Below are 24,321 nucleotides of genomic sequence, written 5' to 3'. Positions count from 1 at the left end.
AGATTCGCTGATCCTATAAAAAAAAAAAAAAACTTCTAGCAGCTTCTTCACAACGTTCCTGGGATCTCGAATCTTTGACTTAGCAGGCTTAAATCCTTTGACTTCCTACATAAGGAAAATATCCAAATAATGCCCAAATTCTCTTTAAATAATGGGAGGGAGATAAAAAAATTAAATCGCTTTACTTTTACACTAGCAAAAAAAAAAAAAGAGTAGTGAAAGATGAAAATTTGGTGTTCCCAGGATTATTTGTGCCTATTTGGTGTTCCTTGGGGATTCAGGCCACGGGAGCCACTTTTTCCTCTGACAAAAATCCGTATGAATTTGGGAGTGGCACGAGTACAAACCCAATGGGAAGAAGCCAAATTGTACCTCGCGTGTTGGGTTTTTTTTTCCCCACTGAACTCGGAGGCAGGCCTAAGTTGCCTGGTTTAACAGATACACTTTGTTCCCAGATCCCTCAGATCCAGGGAATAATGTGAGCCATCATTCCTGTTCCTGCTCAACTTGGCAAGGGCAGGCAGAGTGTCCCCACGCCGAGTGACATTTGGCTGCGCGCGGGCGCTTCGGTCGCTCCGACGGGGAATTCTGAATTATTAAATATATTCCCTGACAAGGTAGCGGGGAAAGAGGATGACAAAAAGCACCTAAAAATCCCCATCTCCATTTTCCAAGGGGAATGAGTGAGCTGGGTTGATCTGTTTCATTACCAGGCCAGCTCCCAGACTGAAATATCTGCGGGACCCAAGGCGGCGGCGGAGCGGCCTTGGCGGGCCACGCTCCGTTTGCTGCCGTCGAGGAGATCCAGGATTTCTTCTCTGGAACTCAGGATCCCGTTCCTCCTCCAAGTGAACCACTTCCAAATCCCAGAGCGTGGCTCTCTCGCTGCCCCCACGGAAGTGGCTGGGATGGGGCTGCCAGGGGAGGAGGATCTCAAGTAAACATAGCTGCGAGGATGGGAGGTAACAGCATTCCTCTTCTCCTTAATCATAATTACGAAACATTCGCCTTGGAAAATAGGGAAGGAGACAGGGAGAAGGCAGGAGGAGAGGAGAAAAGGCAGGAGGAACATGACCCAAGCAGGCTCCTGAGCCCTGGGATTCTGCCTGGCAAAGGTGGCAATGTGGGGCAGAGGAAACACCCAACCTCCAGCATCCTTCTCCCTGTTTTCTGGCATATCCTGTGAAAAATGGGATCCACCCATGGAACCGCAGCAGCTCCGGGCCTGCTGCACCACTTCCTTTCTAAAAGCAGGTCTTTAATCAAAAATCTCCCTTCTAGGGATTTTTTTTCCCTCATTTTATTCTTTTGAATGGCATTTCTGCACCATCAGCCCCGAACACAACCCTGGCTTCCCAAATCCTCCCTGGCACAGACTCCATTCCTACTGAGAGCAGCGGGATCCGTGCAGGCATCCCAGGTGTGCCTCACCTGAGAGGCTCCAAAACATCTTCCCCAGAAAGCCTCACTTTCATTCCATTTTTTTTTTTTTTTTTTTTGGATGATCAAACAATAATAACAAAATCCTGCAGCTTTCCCACCAGGCCACACTCCAGAACCAGACTGTACTTTAAAAAAAACCCCACAATATTCCTTAGAATTTCCTCACCCAACATCCCGAATAAAAAACCCAAGGAATTTAAACTGCGCTGGATTTGTGATTCCCTCGTTAGAGATGTATTAATTTGTTGCTCTAATGCAGGCCAAGCCCTAATCAAACTAATGGCAAAATGAAAAGCGAGGATTTAAATCCTTTAAAGGGACTTTGCTTGATTTGGTCAGGCAAAGATTGGAGATTTTTTTTCCCTTTTTTCTGGGCCACGGCAATGGCCAATGATAAAAATTCCGCTTTCCTCTGATTCTGCTCCCACCCACACGCTATTCAAACAGCTACAGAGTGGGCAATCCAGAACAGATGCTCCCAAACGGAGGTAAAATTCCAGCCTTTAAATAGAAGGAGCAGAAATTGAAGGGAATCAGGAAGATGTGGGCTTCGATTAAGGGATAAAAAACCGAAATATGTCAAATGTGACAGACCAGGGGAATTCTTGGGGGGAAAGCTCCTTCAAAATCCGATCCCCAGCAATCATCTCTTCATTTTATAGTGCCTCACACTTCAATGAGGATAAATTTCTGATCAATTTACGATGGAAGCCATGGCAAACTCCTCCCAAAATTTTAGTAGATGTGAGAAAATGAATTTTTTTTTTGGCAACTGTCCTAAAAAAAGGGCAAACAAAGCAGGAAAAATAAAAAAGCAACCCCCCACTTCAGCCCAATGAATGTGCATTGTTCAATTGAAGTAACAGCTATTAAATCACTTTCCAAATACGATCTAAATTGGAGGGAACTCCAGGGGAGTTTGCTTCCCAATGCCTCCAGTCTCCCCCAGTTCTCCCAGTGCAGGTCAGAGGCTCCAGCCTTGGTTCAGTGCCCTGTGCCGAACACCTGCGAACATCAAACAGAAACTCCTGGTCCTTTCCTGGGCTGACAAAAGCCTTTCATGTGAAAAATGCTCCCTGGGAATGTCACGGCTGGAGCTCAGGTTACATTCCTTTCTCCCTCGCAGCCCTCCCCGCTTTGGAACATGGGGAGAAGCCATGTTTGTGCAATTCAAGATTCAAAGGGAACGGGGCTTTACTTTCTTTTCCCTCGCACGTCGCAAATCACAACACGGCAGCACGGATTAGCTGAGCCAAAAGCCACGGGGATGACTTTAAGCAGGAATTATTCCCACACTTCCTAAAGTCCACTTAGTTTCACTTCCCTGCCTGGGATTACTTTGAGGCGCCTGGTTTTTATTTTAATCTCCCTTTTCTCCCCTCTGTAAGAGAAGTTTGGGGTTAATGCAGAGAATCTCCATAAATCTGGTTTTAAGGAGGAATATTTAAAGGTCAGCTCAAACTTCAGAGGGAGAACTTCCAGGAGGAAAAGCAGGATCCAGCCCGCTGACTGCAATTCCCCGTTAGCAATCTGCATAATTAGAATAACAGACTACTATTCATGGAGCTGCCTTTAATCCTGCCACAGAAAGCATCTCTTGGAGCAGCATCCAGGTATTCTCAGATCCAATCCCAATTTCCCAAGCCCCAACATCCCTGCCTGGGCAAACAATAGCCACCAAGTCCATCCTCAGGCCACGCATCCTCCCTCTGCCCGGGAGCAGCAGCGGGAGGGAATGAACCCCCAACTTTTTGCTGCAAGCTCCCCTGTCTAATGAGCAAGCAATAGATACTGCAAGAGGGAAATTGCCTCGTTTTCCCTTCCAGAGCCACCCTTTGCTGCCATTGTGCGCGCAAGCAGCGACGCACGGCGCCCGCCGCTCCACCGAGCTTCTCCTTCATCCTCCAGCACCGGCCACGGGTGAATTCTCTGGGAATTCTGTCCGTGGCAGAGTTCAGGTGTTGTTTTAAGTGCTCTTTATCTCCTTATTCCTAACTTCCTGCAGTTCATGAAATCATCCTCCTGCCTACGTGAGGATGGGTCCAAATTCCTCCGATGCTTGCAGCTTGCAGGAGGGTGAAACACCTTTTAATTGTTCCCTGCTCCAATTTGTCCTCCTGATCCAAATGACTCCGCAGATGAGGTTTAAGAGGAATTATTAAATATAACTCTGGAGTCATTTGCTGTCAGCCCAAGTGGTGCTTGCTGCACGGACTGGGCTCTGAGCATGACAAATTGATTTGTCTGGCACAAGCACTCCAGTGAAAACAAATAGAGTGGAGACTCTAGATCCGGCCTCATCACTTCAAAAATTATGTCAGAAAAGGACAAAAACTGGGATTCAAACCTACAGCTCACGTTTGGAAAGTTAGCCCAGCCCAACAGCAAAATTCTCCAAGTTGCTCTCTCACAATAGAAGCAAGTTTGGGAAGATAAAACAAACCCAGGTTGTTATTTTGGAAGCCTAAATAGAATAAAAGGCGCAAAAGGAGCGTTTAGGTGGAGATTGAGCTGAAGAAAAGCAGACCAAAGTTCCGAGCCGAAATCCCGCTCTGGAAATAAACCCCTAAACGACGCCCCAGTGCATTTAATAAAACACCGACTAAAGAGGAGCCTTGAACTGAGCAAAGCCACAGCTATCAGGTAGGAAACTCTCTGCAAGGAGAGGTTTCTCTGAGGATTGCCCAAATTCCCCAGGCAGAGCAGGAGCCGGCGTGCTGGCACGTGGAATTGTCTGGGAACGGAAAACACCGCAAGCGCCTACCTGGGCACGGAGGCACGGGAGAGCAACCGCATCCCAGAGCAAGGAAATGTGCACTAGGGATCTTTGGGAGCTCTCGTTTGTCAGGCACGTTAAAGGCTCTCTATAAACTCCACTTGCCAGAGAATTATTGTCCACGTATGATCTGCTGCAGAGAGCTCCGAGATTGCTTTTGTCATCCCACTCCTGTTTTTTTAGGGAGAGCGGGAGATGCCCATCAGCCCTACCACAGCCAGAGGAACAAATCAGCCACCTCAATCGCAGGAAACTCTTCCAAAACACTCTCACCTTTAAAAACAAAACGCCCTGGCTTTAAGCAGCGAGAGAAAGTCACTTGAATCATTTAATTCCCAAAAAATATTCCATCAGCAAACAGCCCTCTCTAATCCTAAAGACTTTTTTTTCCTGCTGTTTATTCTCAGATACTTGTTTCATTTATTTAACCGCAACAGCCTCCAATTCTGCTTCAATTCTAATGCACAAAATTAATTTGCACACAAGAGGTTTTGACTATGGTCCCCGACAGACAAAGAGAGGCTTTAGAATTGGAAATAAAAAATTCTCCAGGGCTCAAATCACTAAAAGGAAAAGATAAATCTACTGTAAAACTAGAACAATTTTAAGCAATGATTAAACAGAGGCGAAGTCCAGGGGTTTTTAAAAAATCAGAAATGTGCGGCGATGCTCTAAAAACCTCCCAGGCTTGTAGAAATAACAATAACAATAATAATAATAATAATAAAAATCAGAATAAGAGTAACCAGCGCTTAGGAATAATTCCGCTGCAATCCGAACGAATCTGCTCCCCACGAGAGATTAAAGCACCACGACAAAGGTAATGCCTATGGATAAACAAATCCCAACGTTTTCACTACGGATGGAACAAAAAACGGTACATACTTGAGCCAGTAAAATGTCCACTTGCCAAGGAAGTTGGTCCATTTTTCCCGCTGCTCACAGGAGGTGAAAACATCTAAAAAAAAAAAAAACAAAAAAAAACAAAGAGGCATTACTAGTGTAAAACGAGCAATTCCCGAGTCCGCTGGCAGTCCAAAGTTCCTCGCGCATTCCTTAGGAGTTTCTCTCCCCCGAATCGTCAGCCCCCACAGCCCTGCAAAGGCGTCCGGATTCCTCGCAGCCCCCAGCGCCCCTGGCCACCAGCATCCCGCTTTTATCAGGCTCATTAGCTTCCCAAACAATCTGCCCTTGCCGGAGCCTTTGAGCCACGCCGGTGCCCAGCAGCGTCCTCCAGCCTGGGAAGCGGGGCTCGCTCCCCTCTCCCCGCCGACAAAGGCGGAAAAAGTTGGGATGGGTCGCAACCTTGGTCATCAACGTAGCAACGTCCATTTCCATCCCGCTCCAGGATTTGCCTGGCATGTGGGAACCCAAATAATAATAATGCAAAGTGCCACCTGCCCTAAATTCTCATTCCGTCTCTCCCACCGAGCAATTGGAAGCCAGGCTCGCTCCTCGCCCCCTCTCCCTCCCTCTCGCACTCCTCTCTCTCTTCCCAGCATTTATTTCGACCCTAATTGGTTTCTCCCTTCTCCGACGTGTCTAGTGGATAATACGCACCTTCCCTGAGTCAGAGCCTGCAAAAAGCCAAGGAACAAATGGGAAAAGTGCACCGACAAGCAGAGAGGGGGCTGCGAAGCTGCCGCAGGCTACGATTCCTGGCCAAACTTCCCCAAGCCATCCCTCAGAAGCCGAGGCTGGAGCGGCGGCACCAGCCTGGAGCACACAGGGGAAAGGGGGGGGGCTCGCAGGGCTTTAGGAGCAGACCTGCCTCTCCCAGCAAAAGCTCTTCCCCAAAATAAATAACTAAGTGGATAGAGAGATATTCCTGACATATTGGGGGGAAGGGAGGGGATGGGGAGAGGAAGGAAGGGGCTGGAGGGGGAGGGGGAGCCTGACAAAACTAGACAAGTGCACGCGTCCGGCGCAACGTTCGGCCTCCAAAGCAGCCCAGGGGGACAAAAATCCCTCTTTCCTTCGAAAATCGCTCCCAAATCCTGCCTAGGGCGGGTAGGAGAAGCTCGGAGCAGTTTTAATGCCAGCAGAAGCCGTAGGAGATTTCAGGGAAAACTTTAAACTGAGACGGTCGTGGATTTCTTTGCACTTTCCATGTGCCAAAATCGAAACAAGGGAAGAACCGAAAGGAGAATATCAGCGAGTCATTAGCAATTAATTAGTCGGTGTGCCAACGACGCTTGAAAATCGAAAGCACAATAAAAGTGCAATATCGGTACGATGGAATGATGAGAAATGGTCAGTTTTCGGGGCGTTTCTTTTGGCAGGAATGATTTGAGCCGTCCGAGACATGAAACCAAGCTGCGAACGCGCCTGCATCTCCCATCACACACAATCAGAAAGACTAAAAATACTCAGTTGGGATTTTTTTTTTTTTTAAGAGAAAAATATATTTACCGTGCTTCTAGCTGCTGATTAAAAATTGCCCAATGTACTTAGAGCACAGTTTGGGGTTGGTTTTGTTGCTTTAGGGTTTTTTTTTTTTTTGGCTGGATTTTTTTTTTATTTTGTTAACAGAGCAGCTAGAATTTTTTTTATTTTTTTTTACAGCTGTTGCTAATTTCCACCGTTGTTTCTTACCGCACTGAAATCCAGTAAATCACTCAGTTCTTTGTCCGTCCCTAAGGCAGCCATTCGCTGTTGGTGATGCATTTTAGCAAAATCACACAAACCTAGAAACATGGAAATAACCGCAATCAGAAATCCCGAGCCTTGCAGGAAACACAGTCGGATTTTGCTTTTTCAAGGGGGGTCGGGGAGTGGGTGGTTGAGAAGAAGAAGGGAGGGAAAAAAAGATGGAGGGGCAGCAAAAAAAAAAAAAAAAAAACCACCCAAAAACACAACAACAAGAGAGGAAAAAAAAAAAAAAAGCGATATTGTATTTCCAAAGAGGCGAGCCAAACCCGGTTACATCCACTCTTAAACCCAAATCCGGAGGAGAAAAAAAAAGGCAAAGCCTCGCTCCCGGAGCATCATTTATGCAACAGGAGGTTCAGCGAGGAATGAATGAGGATCCCAGAGAAGAAACTACAGCCATCCGCTCCCAACTTTTTCCCTTCTCCTTCTTCCACGCAAAGTAGCGTTCGGAGGCAGAAACGGCAAAGAGCGAGGAGGAAAAAAAGCCACGGCGAGATGCGAAGTGCACGTTCCGGGGGCGGAGGGGTGGGGGGGTTGCAGCGTGGGGACAATTAGCCCCGATTCCTAATTTGCGGAGAGGAGGGAGGGGGGGATAAGGCCGACAACAACCCGGGAGCGGCTCGGGCCTGTGCGGAGGCAGCGCCCGGGGGGAGGGGAGCCGAGGAAGGGAAGGCAAGAGGGAAAGGGGAGCGGAGCCCAGCCCAGCGCAGCGGCCCCGAGCCCGCCGAGCCCCGGCGCCGCCTCCGTACCCGCCGCCGCCGCTCATGGAGCTCGGCGCTCGGCTCCCGCCCGCTCCCGCCGCACTTTTCCAAGGATTCCACCTTGGATTCGCCCGGCTCGCGCACACACATGGCCAAGCGCGTTTATACGGGGCCGCGGACGCACGTGACGCGGCCACTTGGCCGAAAGGAACAATATTTTTTTCCCCCTTTGGATTACCCGTTCCCTTCTGTCTTTTTTTATTTTTTATATATTTTTTTTTTATATCTATAATCCCGCTTTGTTTTGGTCGCCTTACTCCCGCCTCTCGGCTCGATCCCAACGCCCAGCTTGCCCGTTTTCCCAGAGCATCGCTGCAAACTTTACGAAGCAGCCCCTTGGATTTAGGCGCAAGTTTTTGGGGATGCTGCCAGCCCCCCCCCCCGCTCCCCTCCCCTCGCCCTTCCTTCTTCCCTCATCCCCTCTGCCACTTTTATTCCGTATTTTCCTCTCGCAGGCCGGACACCACTAAAAAGAACTCCTCGGAGTTCATTTTCCGGTAGGAAATAAAGCGGCGAGTCCCCGCGTCTGCCCCTTGGTGTATCTCCCACACGTGTAGTTACATCGTAGCTATGCAATGTATATACAATGTATAGATTTACACAGCCCGGAACTTGCACTTTTTTTTCATTTTCTTTCCTTTTTTTTTTTTGGTTTTTTTAAATAACACATCGGGATCGACAATTTCAATCAAAAAATAAAAATGAAAGCAAAAAAAAAAAAAAAAAAAAAACACAGACAAGTTAGTCTAACAGCAAATTGGAACTTTACCTTAAATGGCCACAAATATGTTCACAATATTCCAAGGGGGGAAAAAAAAGGAAAAAAAGAAAAACGAATAAAAATAATCAAAATCAAAAGAGAGGAATCTTCTGCCAAAGTGCTTTATTGTCTCACACGTATGTGACCCTCCAAAACCACCAAAAAGTAGGGAAAGTGTCAGTCCTGCTCCGGGTTATTCCACAGCTTTACAGGCACACTACACCTGGCTTTGTTGGGATTTGGGGGGCCCGGCCACCGGCCACAAAAATCATATAAATTAGATTTAAAAAATTGAAAAATTCAAAACCAAGGAAAAAAAAAGAAAAAAGAAAAAAGAAAAAGGAAAAAAAGAAGGTCCGACAACTTTTGCCCTATTGTTTTTACAGACACATGGTGACGGGCTCGCAGCGCCGCGGCTCTCGGGGACTTGCCCCCTCCTTGTCCTTCCTTTAAAAAAAAACCAAAACCAAAAAACCCAAATCCCGAAAAAAAAAAAAACACCCAGGCGACTCCCCCCTCGGGGGAGCGCGGGGCCGCCCGTTCCCCAACTTGGTCCAAGTTTAGAGCAGCGCCCGCCGCCTCCTCCGGCTCAGCAGCGCGGCCTCCCCCGCCGAGCCGCGGCCGATCGCATCCCGCCCGGGCAGCCGCATCGCCCGCCGCTCACATCCGGGCAATGCCCGCCGCCTTATAAGCGCCGCCGCCGCCGCTCGCAGACAATGACGAGGAGGAGGAGGAGGAGGAGGAGGAGGAGGAGGAGGAGGAGGGCGGGAGGAAGCGGGCGGGACGGCGCGGCGGGGCTCACAAGATGGAGGGACCCCGCCGCTCCTCGCCCCTCACGTGTTCCCGCGCAAGCCCCGCCGCACGGCCGTGCTGCCCGGGGGGCTCCGGCGGCGCTCGGCCGGGAGCGGGCCCGGGCGGCTTCGTGCCGGCAGCCTCGGCACAGCCGGGAGGGAGAGGCTCCAGCACCCCCAGCACACCCGGGAGGGCTCTCAGCACCCTCAGCACACCCGGGAGGGCTCTCAGCACCCTCAGCACACCCGGGAGAGGCTCCAGCACCCTCAGCACACCCGGGAGAGGTTCCAGCACCCTCAGCACAACCGGGAGAGGCTCCAGCACCCTCAGCACACCCGGGAGAGGTTCTCAGCACACCCGGGAGAGGCTCCAGCACCCTCAGCACACCCGGGAGGGCTCTCAGCACCCTCAGCACACCCGGGAGAGGCTCTCAGCACACCCGGGAGAGGCTCCAGCACCCTCAGCACACCCGGGAGGGCTCTCACCACACCCGGGAGAGGCTCTCAACACACCCGGGAGAGAGAGGCTCCAGCACCCTCAGCACACCCGGGAGAGGCTCTCAGCACACCCGGGGGAGGCTCCAGCACCCTCAGAACACCCGGGAGGGCTCTCAGCACACCCGGGAGAGGTTCCAGCACCCTCAGCACACCCGGGAGAGGCTCCAGAACCCTCAGCACACCCGGGAGAGGCTCCAGCACCCTAAGCAGACCCATGAGGGGTTCCAGCACACCCGTGAAGGGTTTCAGCACTTTTAGCACACTCATAAGGGGTTTCAGCACACCCATGAGGAGTTTTAGGACACCCAAGAGGGGTTTCATCACCTTCAGCACATCCATGAGGGCTTTCAGGGCCCCTCAGCACACCCATGAGGGGTCTCAGCACCCTCAGCACACCCATGAGGGGTCTCAGCACACCCATGAGGGGTCTCAGCACCCTCAGCACACCCATGAGGGGTTTCAGCACACCCATGAGGGGTCTCAGCACCCTCAGCACACCCATGAGGGGTTTCAGCACACCCATGAGGGGTCTCAGCACCCTCAGCACACCCATGAAGGGTTTCAGCACACCCCTGAGGGGTCTCAGCACCCTCAGCACACCCATGAGAGGTTTCAGCACCCACAGCAAGACCTAGGATGGCTTCCAGCCTCCTCAGCAGACCTGTGAGGGGCTTCAGAGCCCTCAGCAAACACCACCTTGAAAGCTTTCAGACCCCTTAGACAACGTTTGATGGGTTTCAGACCCCTCAGCAAGCCCCGTGAGAGGTTTCAGACCCCTCACCAGAACCATGAGGGCTTTCAGGGCTCCTCATCTGCCCAGTACTCAGCAAACCCTGTGAAGGGTTTCACATGCCCTCCTCAAACCATCATCAGACACCATGACTTGTTACAGCCGCCTCAGAAATTACCTGAAAGGCCTCAGGTCCCGCAGACTCTTGATGGATTTTGTGACCTTCTGCCACGATCAGACTCTGTGAGGGTATTTCAGCTCCCATAGATCATCCAAGGGTTTCTTCCGCTCCCGGCCCTCAGCCGATCCTGTGGGGGGCCTGAGGGAGCTCGCGGCTCGTCCCCATGAGGGGGCTCGTGCCGCTCTGCCCTGAGGGAGCTTGTGCAACTCTGCCATGACGGAGCTCGTGCCACTTGTCCTGAAGGAGCTCGTGCCATGAGGGAGCTTGTGCCAGGCTGCTCTGAGGGGGTTCGTGCCGCTCATCCTGAGAGGGCTCGTGCCACTTGTCCTGAGGGGGCACGTGCCACTCCGCCCTGAGGGGGCTCGCGCCATTCGTCCTTAGGGGCTTCCCGCCACTCCGCCCTGAGGGGGCTCGCGCCACTCCGTCATAAGGGAGCTCGTGCCAGGCTGGCCTGAGGGAGCTCGCGCCACTCGTCCTGAGGGGCTTCCCGCCACTCCGCCCTGAGGGGGCTCGCGCCACTCCGCTCTGAGGGGCTTCCCGCCACTCCATCGTGAGGGAGCTCGTGCCAGGCTGCCCTGAGGGAGCTCACGCCACTCGTCCTGAGGGGCTTGCCGCCACTCCACCCTGAGGGGGCTCACGCCACTCCGCCCTGAGGGGGCTCACGCCACTCCGCCCTGAGGGGGCTCGCGCCAGGCTACCATGAGGGAGCTCGAGCCATTCTGCCCTGAGGGAGCTCACGCCACTCGTCCTGAGGGGCTTCCCGCCATTCCGCCCTGAGGCGGCTCGCCCCACTCCGCCCTGAGGGGTCTTGCGCCAGGCTGCCCTGAGGGAGCTCACGCCACTCGTCCTTAGGGGCTTCCCGCCACTCCGCCCTGAAGGGGCTCGCGCCACTCCATCGTGAGGGTGCTCACGCCACTCCGCCCTGAGGGAGCTCACGCCACTCGTCCTGAGGGTCTTCCCGCCACTCCGCCCTGAGGGGGCTCACGCCACTCCATCGTGAGGGTGCTCGCGCCACTCCATCGTGAGGGGGCTCACGCCACTCCATTGTGAGGGTGCTCGCGCCACTCCATCGTGAGGGAGCTCGCGCCACTCGTCCTGAGGGGGCTTCCCGCCACTCCGCCCTGAGGGGGCTCGCGCCACTCCGCTCTGAGGGGCTTCCCGCCACTCCATCGTGAGGGAGCTCGCGCCACTCGTCCTGAGGGAGCTCGCGCCACTCGTCCTGAGGGAACTCACACCACTCCATCCTGAGGTGGGTTCCCACCACTCCATCCTGAGGGAGCTCGTGCCAGGCTTCCCGGAGGGAGCTCGTGCCACTCCATCGTGAGGGAGCTCGTGCCACTCCATCGTGAGGGGGCTTCCCGCCACTCCGCCCTGAGGGGGCTCGCGCCACTCCGCCCTGAGGGGGCTCGCGCCACTCCGCCCTGAGGGGGCTCGCGCCACTCCATCGTGAAGGAGCTCGTGCCAGGCTGCCCTGAGGGAGCTCGCGCCACTCGTCCTGAGGGGCCTCGCGCCACTCCGCCCTGAAGGGGCTCGCGCCACTCGTCCTGAGGGAGCTCACGCCACTCGTCCTGAGGGGCTTCCCGCCACTCCGCCCTGAGGGGGTTTCCCGCCACTCCGCTCTGAGGGGGCTCGCGCCACTCCGTCGTGAGGGAGCTCGCGCCAGGCTGCCGTGAGGGAGCTCGCGCCACTCGTCCTGAGGGAACTCACACCACTCCATCCTGAGGTGGGTTCCCACCACTCCACCCTGAGGGAGCTCGTGCCAGGCTGCCCGGAGGGGGCTCGCGCCATTCCATCGTGAGGGAGCTCGTGCCACTCCATCGTGAGGGGGCTTCCCGCCACTCCGCCCTGAGGGGCTTCCCGCCACTCCATCGTGAGGGAGCTCGCGCCACTCCATCGTGAGGGAGCTCGCGCCACTCGTCCTGAGGGAGCTCGCGCCACTCGTCTTGAAGGAACTCACACCACTCCATCCTGAGGTGGGTTCCCACCACTCCACCCTGAGGGAGCTCGTGCCAGGCTGCCCGGAGGAAGCTCGCGCCACTCCATCGTGAGGGAGCTCGTGCCACTCCATCGTGAGGGGGCTTCCCGCCACTCCGCCCTGAGGGGCTTCCCGCCACTCCATCGTGAGGGGGCTTACCGCCACTCCGCCCTGAGGGGGCTCACGCCACTCCGCCCTGAGGGGGCTCGCGCCACTCCGCCCTGAGGGTGCTCGCGCCACTCCATCGTGAAGGAGCTCGTGCCAGGCTGCCCTGAGGGAGCTCGCGCCACTCGTCCTGAGGGAACTCACACCACTCCATCCTGAGGTGGGTTCCCACCACTCCACCCTGAGGGGGCTCACGCCACTCCGCCCTGAGGGGGCTCGCGCCACTCCATCGTGAGGGAGCTCGCGCCACTCCATCGTGAGGGAGCTCGCGCCACTCGTCCTGAGGGGGCTCGCGCCACTCCGCTCTGAGGGGCTTCCCGCCACTCCATCGTGAGGGAGCTCGCGCCACTCGTCCTGAGGGGGATCCCGCCACTGAGGGAGCTCACATCACTCCGCTCTGAGGGAGCTCACATCACTCCGCTCTGAGGGGGATCTCGCCACTCCATCCTTAGGGAGCTCACACCTGTCCGCCCTGAGGGAGCTCACACCGCTCCGCCCTGAGGGAGCTCACACCACTCCGCCCTGAGGGAGCTCACACCACTCCGCCATGAGGGACTGAAGCCTCGGGCAGGCCTCCTTGGGGCTCTGGCCCAGCCCTGGCCCCTCAGAGGCCCCGCGAATTTTCCCGCCTTCGCCTTCGCGCCATTGCTGAGGCGCAGTGAGGGGCTCCAGCCCCCTCAGCATCCGCAAACTCTGAGGGGTTTCAGCGCCTCCGCCGTGATCAGACCCTCGGAGACTTTCAGCCCGCTCAGCCTTCAGCATCCCGCGAAAAAAGGTAGGTTGGAATTATTCCTTTTTCAATGTTTTTTTGGAGTGCTGAGCCCGCAAGGGGGCTGGTGCACGAGGAGGTGTTGGAAATGAAAATAAAGAAGGGAATGGGGAAAAGCAGAGGGAGGGGGAATGATAAAAAATCATGGAATGGTTTGGGTTGGGAGGGTCTGTCACTGGACCAGAATGTTCCAAGCCCCATCCAACCTAGCTTTGAACACTTCCAGGGATGCTGCCTTCAAATTAATGATGGATTTGGTTAATAACGGGCTGTGCAGTTTTATTTGGAAATTAAGCAGGAAAAGGGCTAACCCAACTGCCACCCTGGCCCCGGTATTATTCATTTTCCAGTTTTAATCCTCTGGATTTTCTACTGTCCCCATATGTCCTGTTTTCAGCAGGCCACAGGAGTTCCATGTGGACAATTGGCTGAGCAGGGGAGCCTTTGGCCACCTCAGAATTCACAGGAAGCAAACCCGGGATATTTTATTAGACTCCCCTTCCCTGGAAGGGAAGTTAGGATAGGGCGTGGACAAGTGGTCAAGTCCTTAAAATCCCAAACCATTCCCTGATTCTGTCAGGATAATTGTGAAAATAAGCTGATGGGTGTTATGGAGCTGCAGTAGCCGATGCCATGAATGAGTCCATGTGATCCGGAGCTGCCACACTGGCTTTTGTGATAAAACAGAAGTGGAACATAGCTAAACTTAATAAATTTTATAGGGTAAACCCCCCAGTCACCAAAGTGTTTGTTTTCTCCACTTGCCGAAAATAAACAAGTGGGAAAATGGAGCAAGAAAAACCTTGTAATTTCCATGCAGTTTCTCTCTTTGTGCTTCCTTGTTATGGTGTCAACATGAGGCTAGTTTGGCTTAGAGGGGAATGTAAACTTGCTAATTTCAGTACAGCTTTGCAAAGAATGCCCTTCATTCATTGCCTCGGAAATACTGCAGATTTCCATGGAGGAGGGAAAATATTCTTCTGTATTTGCCTGAATTCCGATTAAAATTTGGTTTGTTTTCTAATTCCCTAATGAAATGGGATGTTTGATTTCAATTAAAGTGAAATGTCATCATTTTCAGTTGTACTAATGGATATGGAATACTGCAGTCCATTAGGGAGAAAACAGTGGATTTGGGAAAAGGCCAAGGGGTGCAGGGGATGTAAAGAGATTTTCCATGTATTTTCAATTTTTGTAATGGGCATATGTAGGTCATTATGGAAATCCATGGGTTGCGATGACAGGAATACGGAAAAGACAATAAGGCAATCTCTTATCAAGGAATTGTTCAGATTTTGTAAATCTGGAAAACTGTTTGGAGGAACCAGGGGATGATCCTTCAAATCCCTTGCTCCAGCCTGAACAATTCCAGGGCTGGGGCATCCACAGCTTCTCTGGCAATATCATTTGGGAGAGCTGATGAGATTTAACAGTTTCTTCCCCTCTATGGTATTCCCTACACGACTGAGTGTTCTTTGAAGGCTCTCCACTCTTGGCAAAAATTTGTTGTAGTTGTTATAAATGCTTTTCTATCTGATTTAATATCTCCTTTCTGTTATTGCTGTTTGTTATGGAGCCCGGACCCGTCGGTGGCGGGGGACCCTCGGGCTCAGTCCCGTCGCTTGTCCTTCTAATTGAATTAAAAGCTGCTGTAAAAAATACATGGGAATAAGAATAGGAGAGGGATGAAGAAGGAAATAATTGGGGGAGTACGTGGCTGGATTAGTTATTGTCCCAATTAGCTGCCTGAATTAGCTCCTTGACAAGGAACACTGAGGGAAGAATAAAGGGCTATCGGTGACAAGGCCAGTTTTTAGGGAAGCTGCTCCTCTAAGTGTATTATGATTGCAATATAAAGAGCTGCAGGTTTCAGTTAAATGGATTTTGATTCTGCTCATTTTTCTAACAGTAGATTCGTTTCACTTCCATATTAATCTCCTTTTATTAAACCATAGAAATGCCAACCTTTGTTTTCCTGGGAGCAGCCTAGGACGTAATCTAACTTCACAAAAAAATACAAGTGTTTGTGCTTAGTGAAGAGATTGAGGTTGGGTTTAAATCCTGTGCACTGGACACACAATTATGTCATCTCCAGGTCTATTTGGAACGAACATGAGGACCTGAGCTCGTTTTCATGGCAAACTGGTTTCAATGTTTTGGAGGGAAGCGAATTCCTTTTCAAAGAAATGGCTTTAAGCTGTGCCAGGGGAGAGTCAGGCAGAATTTCTGCATGGAAGGGGCTGCCCAGGAGGTGCTGGAGTCCCCATTCCTGGGGGTGTCCAAGGGACAGGGAGCACCTGGATGTGGCACTGAGTGCTCTGGCTGGTGACTGGGGGGGGCTCCATGATCCTGCAGCTCTTTTCCAACCTACCTGACTCAGCTCCACTGATTATGTTGTCTGTAGAGAGGGAGCTGAAAAGGTTGTAAAGAAATGAGGGATTAGGGGGAAAGAAGTCAGGGATTTCCACCAGCTGAGTGTCCAGCTCTGTAATAAATGAGATCATTTATAAGGAAACTCAGCTGTCACCGAGCTGCCCTCCTGCCCTGTCCCCACCTGGCAGGGACACGGCCCCGTGCCTGTCCCTGGGTGCTGCGTGGCCACCTTGGGAAAGGTGCAGCAGCCAGCAGATCCGTAGGATGAGCCTTTCCACGTCTGGTCTGAGGCTCCAGGGGACATATCTGATATTCCTGAGCTTAATTCGAGTCCATCCACGGCCAAGCTGCCTCCAGCTGGCACCTCTGGGCACTCAGGGCTGGTTCTTGCTCGCAGTCACCGCCTGAGAAAGCCTCTCCCTGCTGGGTGCACGAGGATCCTGCAGCTCCTGCTGCAGCCAGCCTGCAGCGTCAGCTGCCTCCAGCTGGCCGTGGCCCGGTGACCTCTGGCTGGCTCGGGGGACCCAGAGCGGCTCTGGCTGTCCCTGCATCCCTGGCAGCGCCCCAGGCCGGGCTGGACAGGGCTCGGGGCAGTGTGGCACCGTGGAAGGTGTCCCTGCCATGGCAGGGGTGCAACCAGAGGAGCTTTAAGGTCCTCCCGACCCAAACCGTTCCTGGATTCTGAGATTGGAGTTTCATCACCAGGAAGCACGAGGAAGGTGAGGGGTCGGGGGAAGAGGAGTGAGGCAGGGCAGGGAAAGTAAAGGCGTGTTTTCCACATGGATAACTGCGCAGTAATCTGCTGGAGGAGGGATTTGGTCCTATCCTGAAACCCCAAACCAGCCTCGTTAGATTTGCCAAGCACCTGTGAAAGAATGCAGCTGCAAGGCCCTGGGAAAACAATGGGAACTGTGACAGTTCATTAATATAAGGCAGCCCCGAGATTGATTTGGGAAAGCCATGGAGACAGGATTCCACTGGAGGACTCAGTGGCACTGCCGAGGTTTGCCCGGGGGCAGCTAGCTAGGGCTGGGGATGTGTGTAACCCCAGTTGGGGAACTGGGACAACTTACTGGGCCCGGCAGCAAAACAAATGGAGGAGCACTGATGGCTTCAGCACCTCCTTCCTTTATTTTTCATTCCATATTCATTTGATAGGTTGGGATTTTTCCTTGTTTTCTTTTTTTTTATAGTTTGCTCTGGCTATTTTTTTCTGGTGAAGCAAGGGTTTGGAAAGTGCAGGCAGCATTTCAAACTGTGATCTGCACAGATGGGAATGAAGGAACATTCTCCAGGCGAAAATTGTTCTCAGAGACATTTGGATTGAGCAGGATTTGTCTGTGTGCGGGGTGGAACATCCTGCTTTCCAACAGGAGGGTGCTTGGGCAGCCCAGGGAGCAGGGGACACCTCCCAGCAGGCCCTGCCCCCGTGGATCCAACCCATTCTCCCATGGCAGAGGCACAGTAACCCCTGGGAAGGGTTGTCCCGTGGAAAAACCCTCGGGACCAGGCTGCTGAGGTGGTTCAGTGGTGGTGTGTCCTCACAAACCTTGCTGCTTTTAATGAGTTTGAGGTGTGTGTGTGTGTAGCCCGGAGCTTGATGAAGAGTTTCTGTCACCACAGGCAGCAGTTACAAATGACAGGGTGGGCAGGGATGGGCTGGGCAAATCCAAAACAATTTGCTTTGCATAGATTAGCAGCTCCTAAAGAGATCCCACATTCATCTGGGAGAGGTTTTCAGGGTGCAGTGTCAGAGAGAGGCTTTGCTGCCCACGTCTTGTGTTTTTCCCCACTTCCCTCCTCTCTTCCCTCCTCCCCCTTTTCGTTTCCAAACTGAATTTCCCGATTTCCAGATGCAACTGCAATATAACGTGGAAATAAAAGCAGGCAGTGAAATTATCGGAGCCCATAATCTCTCCCAAAGAAAAAGGGGGGATCATCCAACTCCATTTTCCTGCTTATGGCTCCCTGTTGCTGTACTGGTGCTAAATACACGAGGAGCTCGGCTCATCAAATTTTTAAGCACAGGATGCACAAAGGAAGCTCCAGAGTGTCTGGAAAAGCTCGTGGCATCGGTCAAAGGCAGCTCTTGGGGCTGAGGCGTTGCCAGCTCCCCATTCATCATCGCTTCCCTTCCATCCCTGCGTTCCTTTTGTTCTCCAAACCCTAAATTTCCACGGTTTAATTTTCCTCCTCTCCCGGAATGGCTTTGCAAATGCTTAGCCTTAAGTAATAGTCAGTAAAGGCGAATTACCTTAAATCAAGCAAGGGTTATCTAATTTAGAAAATAGGAAATAGAGAGAAAATCAAACTAAATGAAATGTAAACAGGATAATTCATATCTAATCCGTGGGCTTGCTCAACAGGAGGAGTCTTTTAGTTGTGCTCAGTTGAGCGCCCGTTCTTAGCACAGCTCACGGGTCTCTGAGCCTAAACCAACAGCTTCTGTAGGCCCTGCACTCCCAAAATCCTCAGGGAATGGGATTTCTCATGCCTGTTTTTGATTTTATCGCAGCACCTCCAGCTGAGCTGCTCCTTCCTCAGTTTCCCTCGGTGCTTTTACTGGCACACACCCACGTGGGGACGGGATAGCAGCAGGGCAGACTTTCCCGTGACAGCAAGGCAAGACACTCCGTAGAATCCCACACTGGCTCGGCTTGGGGGTGACTTCAAGATCACCTCCTTCCACTACCCCAGGCTGCTCCAAGCCTGCGATGCCACAGCTTCTCTGGGCACCCTGTGCCGGGGCCTCCCCACCCTCAGGGGAAGAATTCCTTCCCAGTATCCCAGCCCAAGCTCCCCAGTTTCCCCACCCTCCTGTTCCCCTGCCTGCCTTTTTATTAATATGCAGCGCGCCGCCGTCCCCCGGCCTAATGAAGCTTATTACAGGATCCTGCCAGAAAGCTTTCCAACTTCCTTCCAATTAGCACTCGGTGCTTCAGAGGAATCCTCGCAGTACCGGGAGCTGTCTGGCAATTGCACGGCACCTTTCTTTCAGCAACTTCACTTAAGATGTCCTTGTTAGATTAAAGACTCCTCAGATGCTGATTACCCCCTCCGGGGGGGTTCTTCATTGTTCTCCACACTCAGGAGTTCTTTTATATGTTTGATTTAGGCTACAGCTTACAGGGGTCCTCCTGGTTTATTCTGGAATGGTTTGGGTTGGAAGGGATTGGAAAGGACCGTGCCATTCCAGCCCCTGCCACGGGCAGGGACACCTTGCACTAGCCCAGGTTGCTCCGAGCCCTATCCAAGCTGGCCTGGGACACTTCCAGGGAAGGGGAGTCCGCTCTGATAAGGGAATTTGAGATTGGCACATGAGAAAATGCACTGGGAGCTCCCCCGGGATGGGTCCTGGCAGGGACTGGCTCCAAAACAAAGGAGAACATTCCCAGCACCTGCTGCTGAGCTGCTCCAGAGAGCTTTCCCTGAGGCTTCCAGTGGGAAATGCAGGAAAGGCATCCCTGTGATCCGCTCCAGTGCCGGTGTTTCCTGTCCCTCACTCCTGCTGAGTGATCCAAGGCCAGCTCGGAACAACCTGGCACAGTGCAAGGTGTCCCTGCCCATGGCAGAGGGTGGAATGGGATGGTCCTTACAATCCCTTCCAACCCAAACCATTCCAGAATTCATTCCAGGATTCCAGAACCTTCTCTGCCCCAAAACCTGCCACCAGGATTTTTGGTCCTGTTTCCATGCCAGTGATTGCCAAGTGACACTTTATCCCTGGTGGTAAAATGAGGACAGTACTGGGGCATGCTTTCCCTCCCTGAGCTCCCCAGTGCGCAGGGAAACCCAGCCCCCTTCTCCCAGTTTTCCCTCAGATTCTGAAGAATTCCCAGTGATTGCTTTTCCAGCGAAACCCTAACAATGAGAATTTTTCAAGGTTAGCAGCACAATTGGGGCAAACGAGCAAACTATTGGGGAGGTTTCATTCCACTGTGGCAATAAAGGAAAAGGAATATCAGCGGGTCACATCTTGCTTCCGGTGCATCGGGAATTGTTCTGCCGTGGAGTTTGGAGGAAACAGGATCGGGGCTGTACTCGGTATTTAAAGCAAACAAACCTCTCTCTTAAATGAGACTGTGGAACGGGGCACGAAAGTCAAACCGAGGCTGTTAAATTACAGATAACGGGGGAAGAGTCCAAATTTTCCCAAATGTTCTCGGTTTTCGTTTCTTTCCTAACGACCGTCGTTATATTTTGATGCGGTTAATAATACAGCAGAGGTTAAATGAAACATGAAAAAGGGCTGTACATTAAAATTGAGATAACTCTTCCTTCAGTGAAGTGGAACCCAGCAGATGTAGCTGCACACTGTAATTGCTGCCTGTTTCCTGTCACTCTGATTAAGTTGCATTGTCCCTGCTCCAAGTGTAGGAATCAGTGGCTTCCCATAGGGCACAGCATGGGACAACTGGCTTCGGCAGGCAAATGACTCTGTGCACCTCCTGCTTGTCCTGGTAATGGTATAGGCACACAATATCCATTGATGACTCCTAAAATCAATAGGCTGTGCAGCAGGAGAGGCTCCAGGGCTTCCACGGGAGAGGCACTCCAGTCGAGGGCTGGCATTTTGGGAACGGCTCCCTTCCCCGCTTCGGGAGGCCAAATACGCCCAGGGCCTGGCTGCTGTGTTCATTCTGCTCCTCAGGAGTCACTCTGCACCTTCCAGTGCTGTGGTTCTCCTCGTTGCAAAGCCACGGGATCCCAGAATCATGGAATGGGGCGGCTTGGAAGGGAACATGCCACCTTCCACTAGACCAGGCTGCTTCCAGCCCTGTCCAGCCTGGAACTCCTTGGGCACCCCCACCCCTTTGCAAACCTGAATCCCAGTCTAGAGGAGTATGTGGAGCTTCAGGGCAGCGTGGGCTGATGCCAGAGGGATCTGGAGTCCCTGGTGTGATTCCAAACCCAGGGAATACTTCCCCTCCTGACAATTTTTAGGTGGCTGAGGAACTGGAATGTTTTGCCCCTGAGTCATCAAATGAGCATCAGCTGGCTAGGAGGGCTGTGGATTTGGGATTTAGGCACCTTTCCCCTCCCAGGCTGTGGCTATCCCTGGCGGTGTCCGAGGGATCTTGGAGCACCCAGGGGCTGTGGGAGGTGTCCCTGCCCACGGCAGGCAGTGGCAGGAGATGGGATTTAAGGTCCCTCCCAGCCCAACCCTTCCCGAGATACCAGGATTCTATAAAATCCCCAGTTGGATCTGAGGCCTAGCTTTCTAAAAATGGAAATTAATATTAAAAGTCGTTCCTTAACACATGTTTATTTTCTAATTTATAGAATGTACCTATTACACTCTCCAGACACATGTGCTTGATTATAATGATTATCATATGTATTTTCCAAGGCACTCATCACCATAATATCAAATGTCATTAGAGAAATTAGGGAAGAGCAGCAGCATTCCTCCCAAGGAAAAGCCAGTTTCCTCCTTTCCCACCACAGTAGTGAGAACGCAGGAGCTCAGCTGATTTTCTGCCACTTTTGTTTCAGCTTGACACAAAACAACCAAATCCCCGGGGAAATGTGCAGCGTGCACCTGAAGCCAAAAGCTCTGTGAAAATCCCTCAGAAAAATGGCCTGGAACTGTGCAGGGAAGCAGACTCCAAAATCAGGGCTGGCCACCGAGCCCTGCTTTTCCTCCCCAGCCAGCACAGGCACTCCCAGCACACCCTGGCTGTGGGCAGGAGCAGAGGAGGAGGAAAACACAAGGACTGGCAGATCCTGACAAACCCTGACTGGAATCCCGCTCGCTGCTCCCAGGGGCGCTTTTTCCTAATTTAAAGATTTCCTGACGAAAATTCCCATTTGTGGAGCAAAACCCGGTTTCAGGCTTTGGGAGGAGATAAGCAAGGTGCCAGGGGATTTACACCACGCTCCACGTGCCTTCCCAGAGGTGGGAGAAACGGATCTGGATTGGTTTAGGAGAGCCCAGGGGGTTTTATTTCAATATTTACTTCTTTAAGCTCCAGCAGAGGAGTGAAACAGCTGGAGATGACACAGACATCCCACTATTCCAGACCTGGCTGGTTTGTCTGGAAGACACGTGTTGGGTTTCAAGGCTGTGTGTGTCCAAGAGCAGGAAGGGGGGCTGCTCCAGGGGGGAGGCTCCCAGCCCCTCCAGAAGGGGCCAGGAAGAGCAGGGCATGGAGTGATCCATGCAGGAAGGTGCAGTTGGACGTGTCAGTGCCCTGACAGCTCCAGCATTCCCTCTCTTGATTCTAATTAATTAAAAAGAAGCGTTGCTCTTCCTCAGCAGCATCATCCTCCCCCAGCCCGAGGCTTCCTACCCGGCTCCCAGCAGCTCCTAGGGATTTAAGGTCTTGGCTTTGGCCTCTGCTCAGCAGAAGAGTCCCTTAAATCCAGTCTGTGTCGTGGGGGTGAAGCAGCAGCAGGGAGCTGCCTTTGGATTGCTGACTCCGACTAAATCCTTGGGTTTTTTCTTCCTTTGCGTCATTTCTGTGATTATTTTTGTGCTTCATATGCTCAAAAATCCCTGGGGAATAGGGAAAAAAAAAAAATCTCTCTTTTTTTTTTTTTTTCCCCTTCATATTTTTGCTTTGCAAGTCACTTTGTAAAGAAGCACTTTGGTGTCTTCAGAAGGTTTGAAACCCACCTGTTTCCTGGGGGGAGAGGCGGAGCCCGGTGGATCCCAGTGGGAACTTTAGGAGAAATGAAATATATTGGCCCCACACCTGGGAAGAGGGATTTGGAGCAGGATTTTCAGCCTCAAAGCAAAAGATTTATTTTGCTTGTAGAGAGAGAGCTGGGAGAACAGAGTGTTCCTCTTGCTCTGGCAGGGATTCTGCTCTGCCTCCGTGCATCCCGGGCGTGCCAGCAGCGCTCCAGGGAAGGACTTACCTTGGGAAAGAGAAGGACCAGAGCAGGGGGAAAGGGACTGGTGGGGCCTGGGAGGACACTTGAACACTTCTAAGGTCACTTGGATAATCTAATCCTACTCAGGATGATATCTAGCTCCGGCAGGAACTCTTGGAAGGCTTTAAACAACATCCATCTTCATTATTTCCCACCCTCGTGTCTGTATGATTGATTCCTGCTAAATTTGGTTTAATTGCTCAGAAGGTCTTAAGGAATGACATTTGGAGGGAGCCAAATGGGATGTCTGAGCTCCCCCTGCTGCTCTGCCGCACGCAGCCACCCAGCACCCAGCACCCGCCGGTGCCGCGGGCCGGAAGCTCCGCGACGAGCGCCGGCAGCGCTTCCCTGCTCGGGGGACAACAGCGGGGCCGGCTCAGCTAAGGCTGCCCGAAGCATCCCAAATCCCAGCTCTTCTAGGCTCAGCCTGCCAGCCCAGTGCACACGCAGGGCTGCTCGGAAAGGCCTGAGGCTGGGGTTGGCTCCCCGCGGGCCCAGCTCGGTGCTGCTGAGCTCCCTGGGTGCGGCCAGGGCAGGAGGGCTCGGTGGGCACGGCCCGCGCTGGTGGCTTCCCCTCCTCGGGAATGTGACCAGCTCTTCCTGCTGACTGAGTTAGCCAAGCAGGGCTCTTCCTCGGGGCAGGAATCGTGCAGTCCCAGCCTGGTTTGGCTCGGAAGGGACCTTAAAGCTCGTCTCATTCCACCCCCTGCCACCTTCCGCTGTCCCAGGGCGCTCCAAACCCCATCCACGCTGCTCCTCCAGGGAGGAATTTCCTCCCAAAACCCCATCCAACCCCGTTATCCTGAACAGAGGTGAGGGGACAGAGAAGGGAAAGCTGGAAGGAAATCCACATTTGTGCCTAAAAGCTCAATAAGCAGGGAGAAAGCCCCGGCAGCCAGAGGATGGTGGAGCAAATCCGACATTAACTACTCATTATTTACACTCTGCCATCGCCACGAGCCGGTGCGTGGCCACAAAAGCTGCGGCGAGATCCCCATTTCCAAGCAGAGTTTTAATTATTTGTAAAAGCCTTCAATTGTTCACCAGATAATGTCATGGATTGGTCCTCCCAGTGTGAAGTGCAACCGTCCAGAACCCCCACAGTATTATAAATAGGCTTCGGAGCCGGGATTGATTGATGTTTGGCATAAAATCTATTCCTCGGAGCATGTGTATTCCTTCTGTTCACCAGTTTCATACAAATATACTCGGGCTGATTTTTTATTCAAATCTCCAATTTCTGTCGGGTTTCGACTGTTAAATATTTAAAGGCTTTTTCATCTCTTTTTCCGGGTCCCTCTTTTCCGCACCAGGTAGGGAAATCTTGCGCCGAACGCAAACAAGACTCGGAGATTTAGCGCCTTCCTGGGGGGGAGAGAAAAGCTTTATTAATTATATTGAGACTCAAATAATAGTCTTCCCTGACACTAATGTTCCATCAGTTCCAACCACAAGGATCCTATGGGATAGCTTTAGAGCCCTTATCGGGATCCAGATTACGGCATTTATGGCTCCACAGAAGGAGGAACTGAATGAACGGCGCTCGGAGTTTGCAGAGAGGGTCGGAG

The 24,321-nt window shown here is 52.5% G+C and overlaps 1 protein-coding gene across 18 annotated transcripts in view; it reads right to left on the bottom strand.

Annotated features, from left to right (window-relative positions):
- The window catches only part of TCF4 (transcription factor 4), a 137,825-nt gene extending 128,761 nt beyond the window's left edge, over nucleotides 1-9,064 (bottom strand). For 3 of the 18 annotated variants that reach the window (XM_059847772.1, XM_059847775.1, XM_059847783.1), the window contains exons 1-2: nucleotides 6,815-7,102; nucleotides 5,105-5,177 (exon numbers count right to left, since the gene is read on the bottom strand). In XM_059847772.1, the coding sequence (XP_059703755.1) occupies nucleotides 5,105-5,177; nucleotides 6,815-6,916 (175 nt within the window). In that variant the 5' untranslated portion in view covers nucleotides 6,917-7,102. Of the gene's footprint in view, nucleotides 1-5,104; nucleotides 5,178-5,524; nucleotides 5,658-5,779; nucleotides 6,066-6,814; nucleotides 7,109-7,137; nucleotides 7,417-7,480; nucleotides 7,502-7,620; nucleotides 7,764-8,401 lie in introns of those variants that run through there. The other 15 variants (XM_059847773.1, XM_059847781.1, XM_059847782.1 and 12 more) reach the window with 12 other exon arrangements.
- Nucleotides 9,065-24,321: the final 15,257 nt, after the last annotated feature.

This window comes from Haemorhous mexicanus, chromosome 5, assembly GCF_027477595.1.
Source record: "Haemorhous mexicanus isolate bHaeMex1 chromosome 5, bHaeMex1.pri, whole genome shotgun sequence".
Lineage (NCBI taxonomy): Eukaryota > Metazoa > Chordata > Aves > Passeriformes > Fringillidae > Haemorhous > Haemorhous mexicanus.
This window is presented reverse-complemented; position numbering and strand designations above follow the sequence as displayed.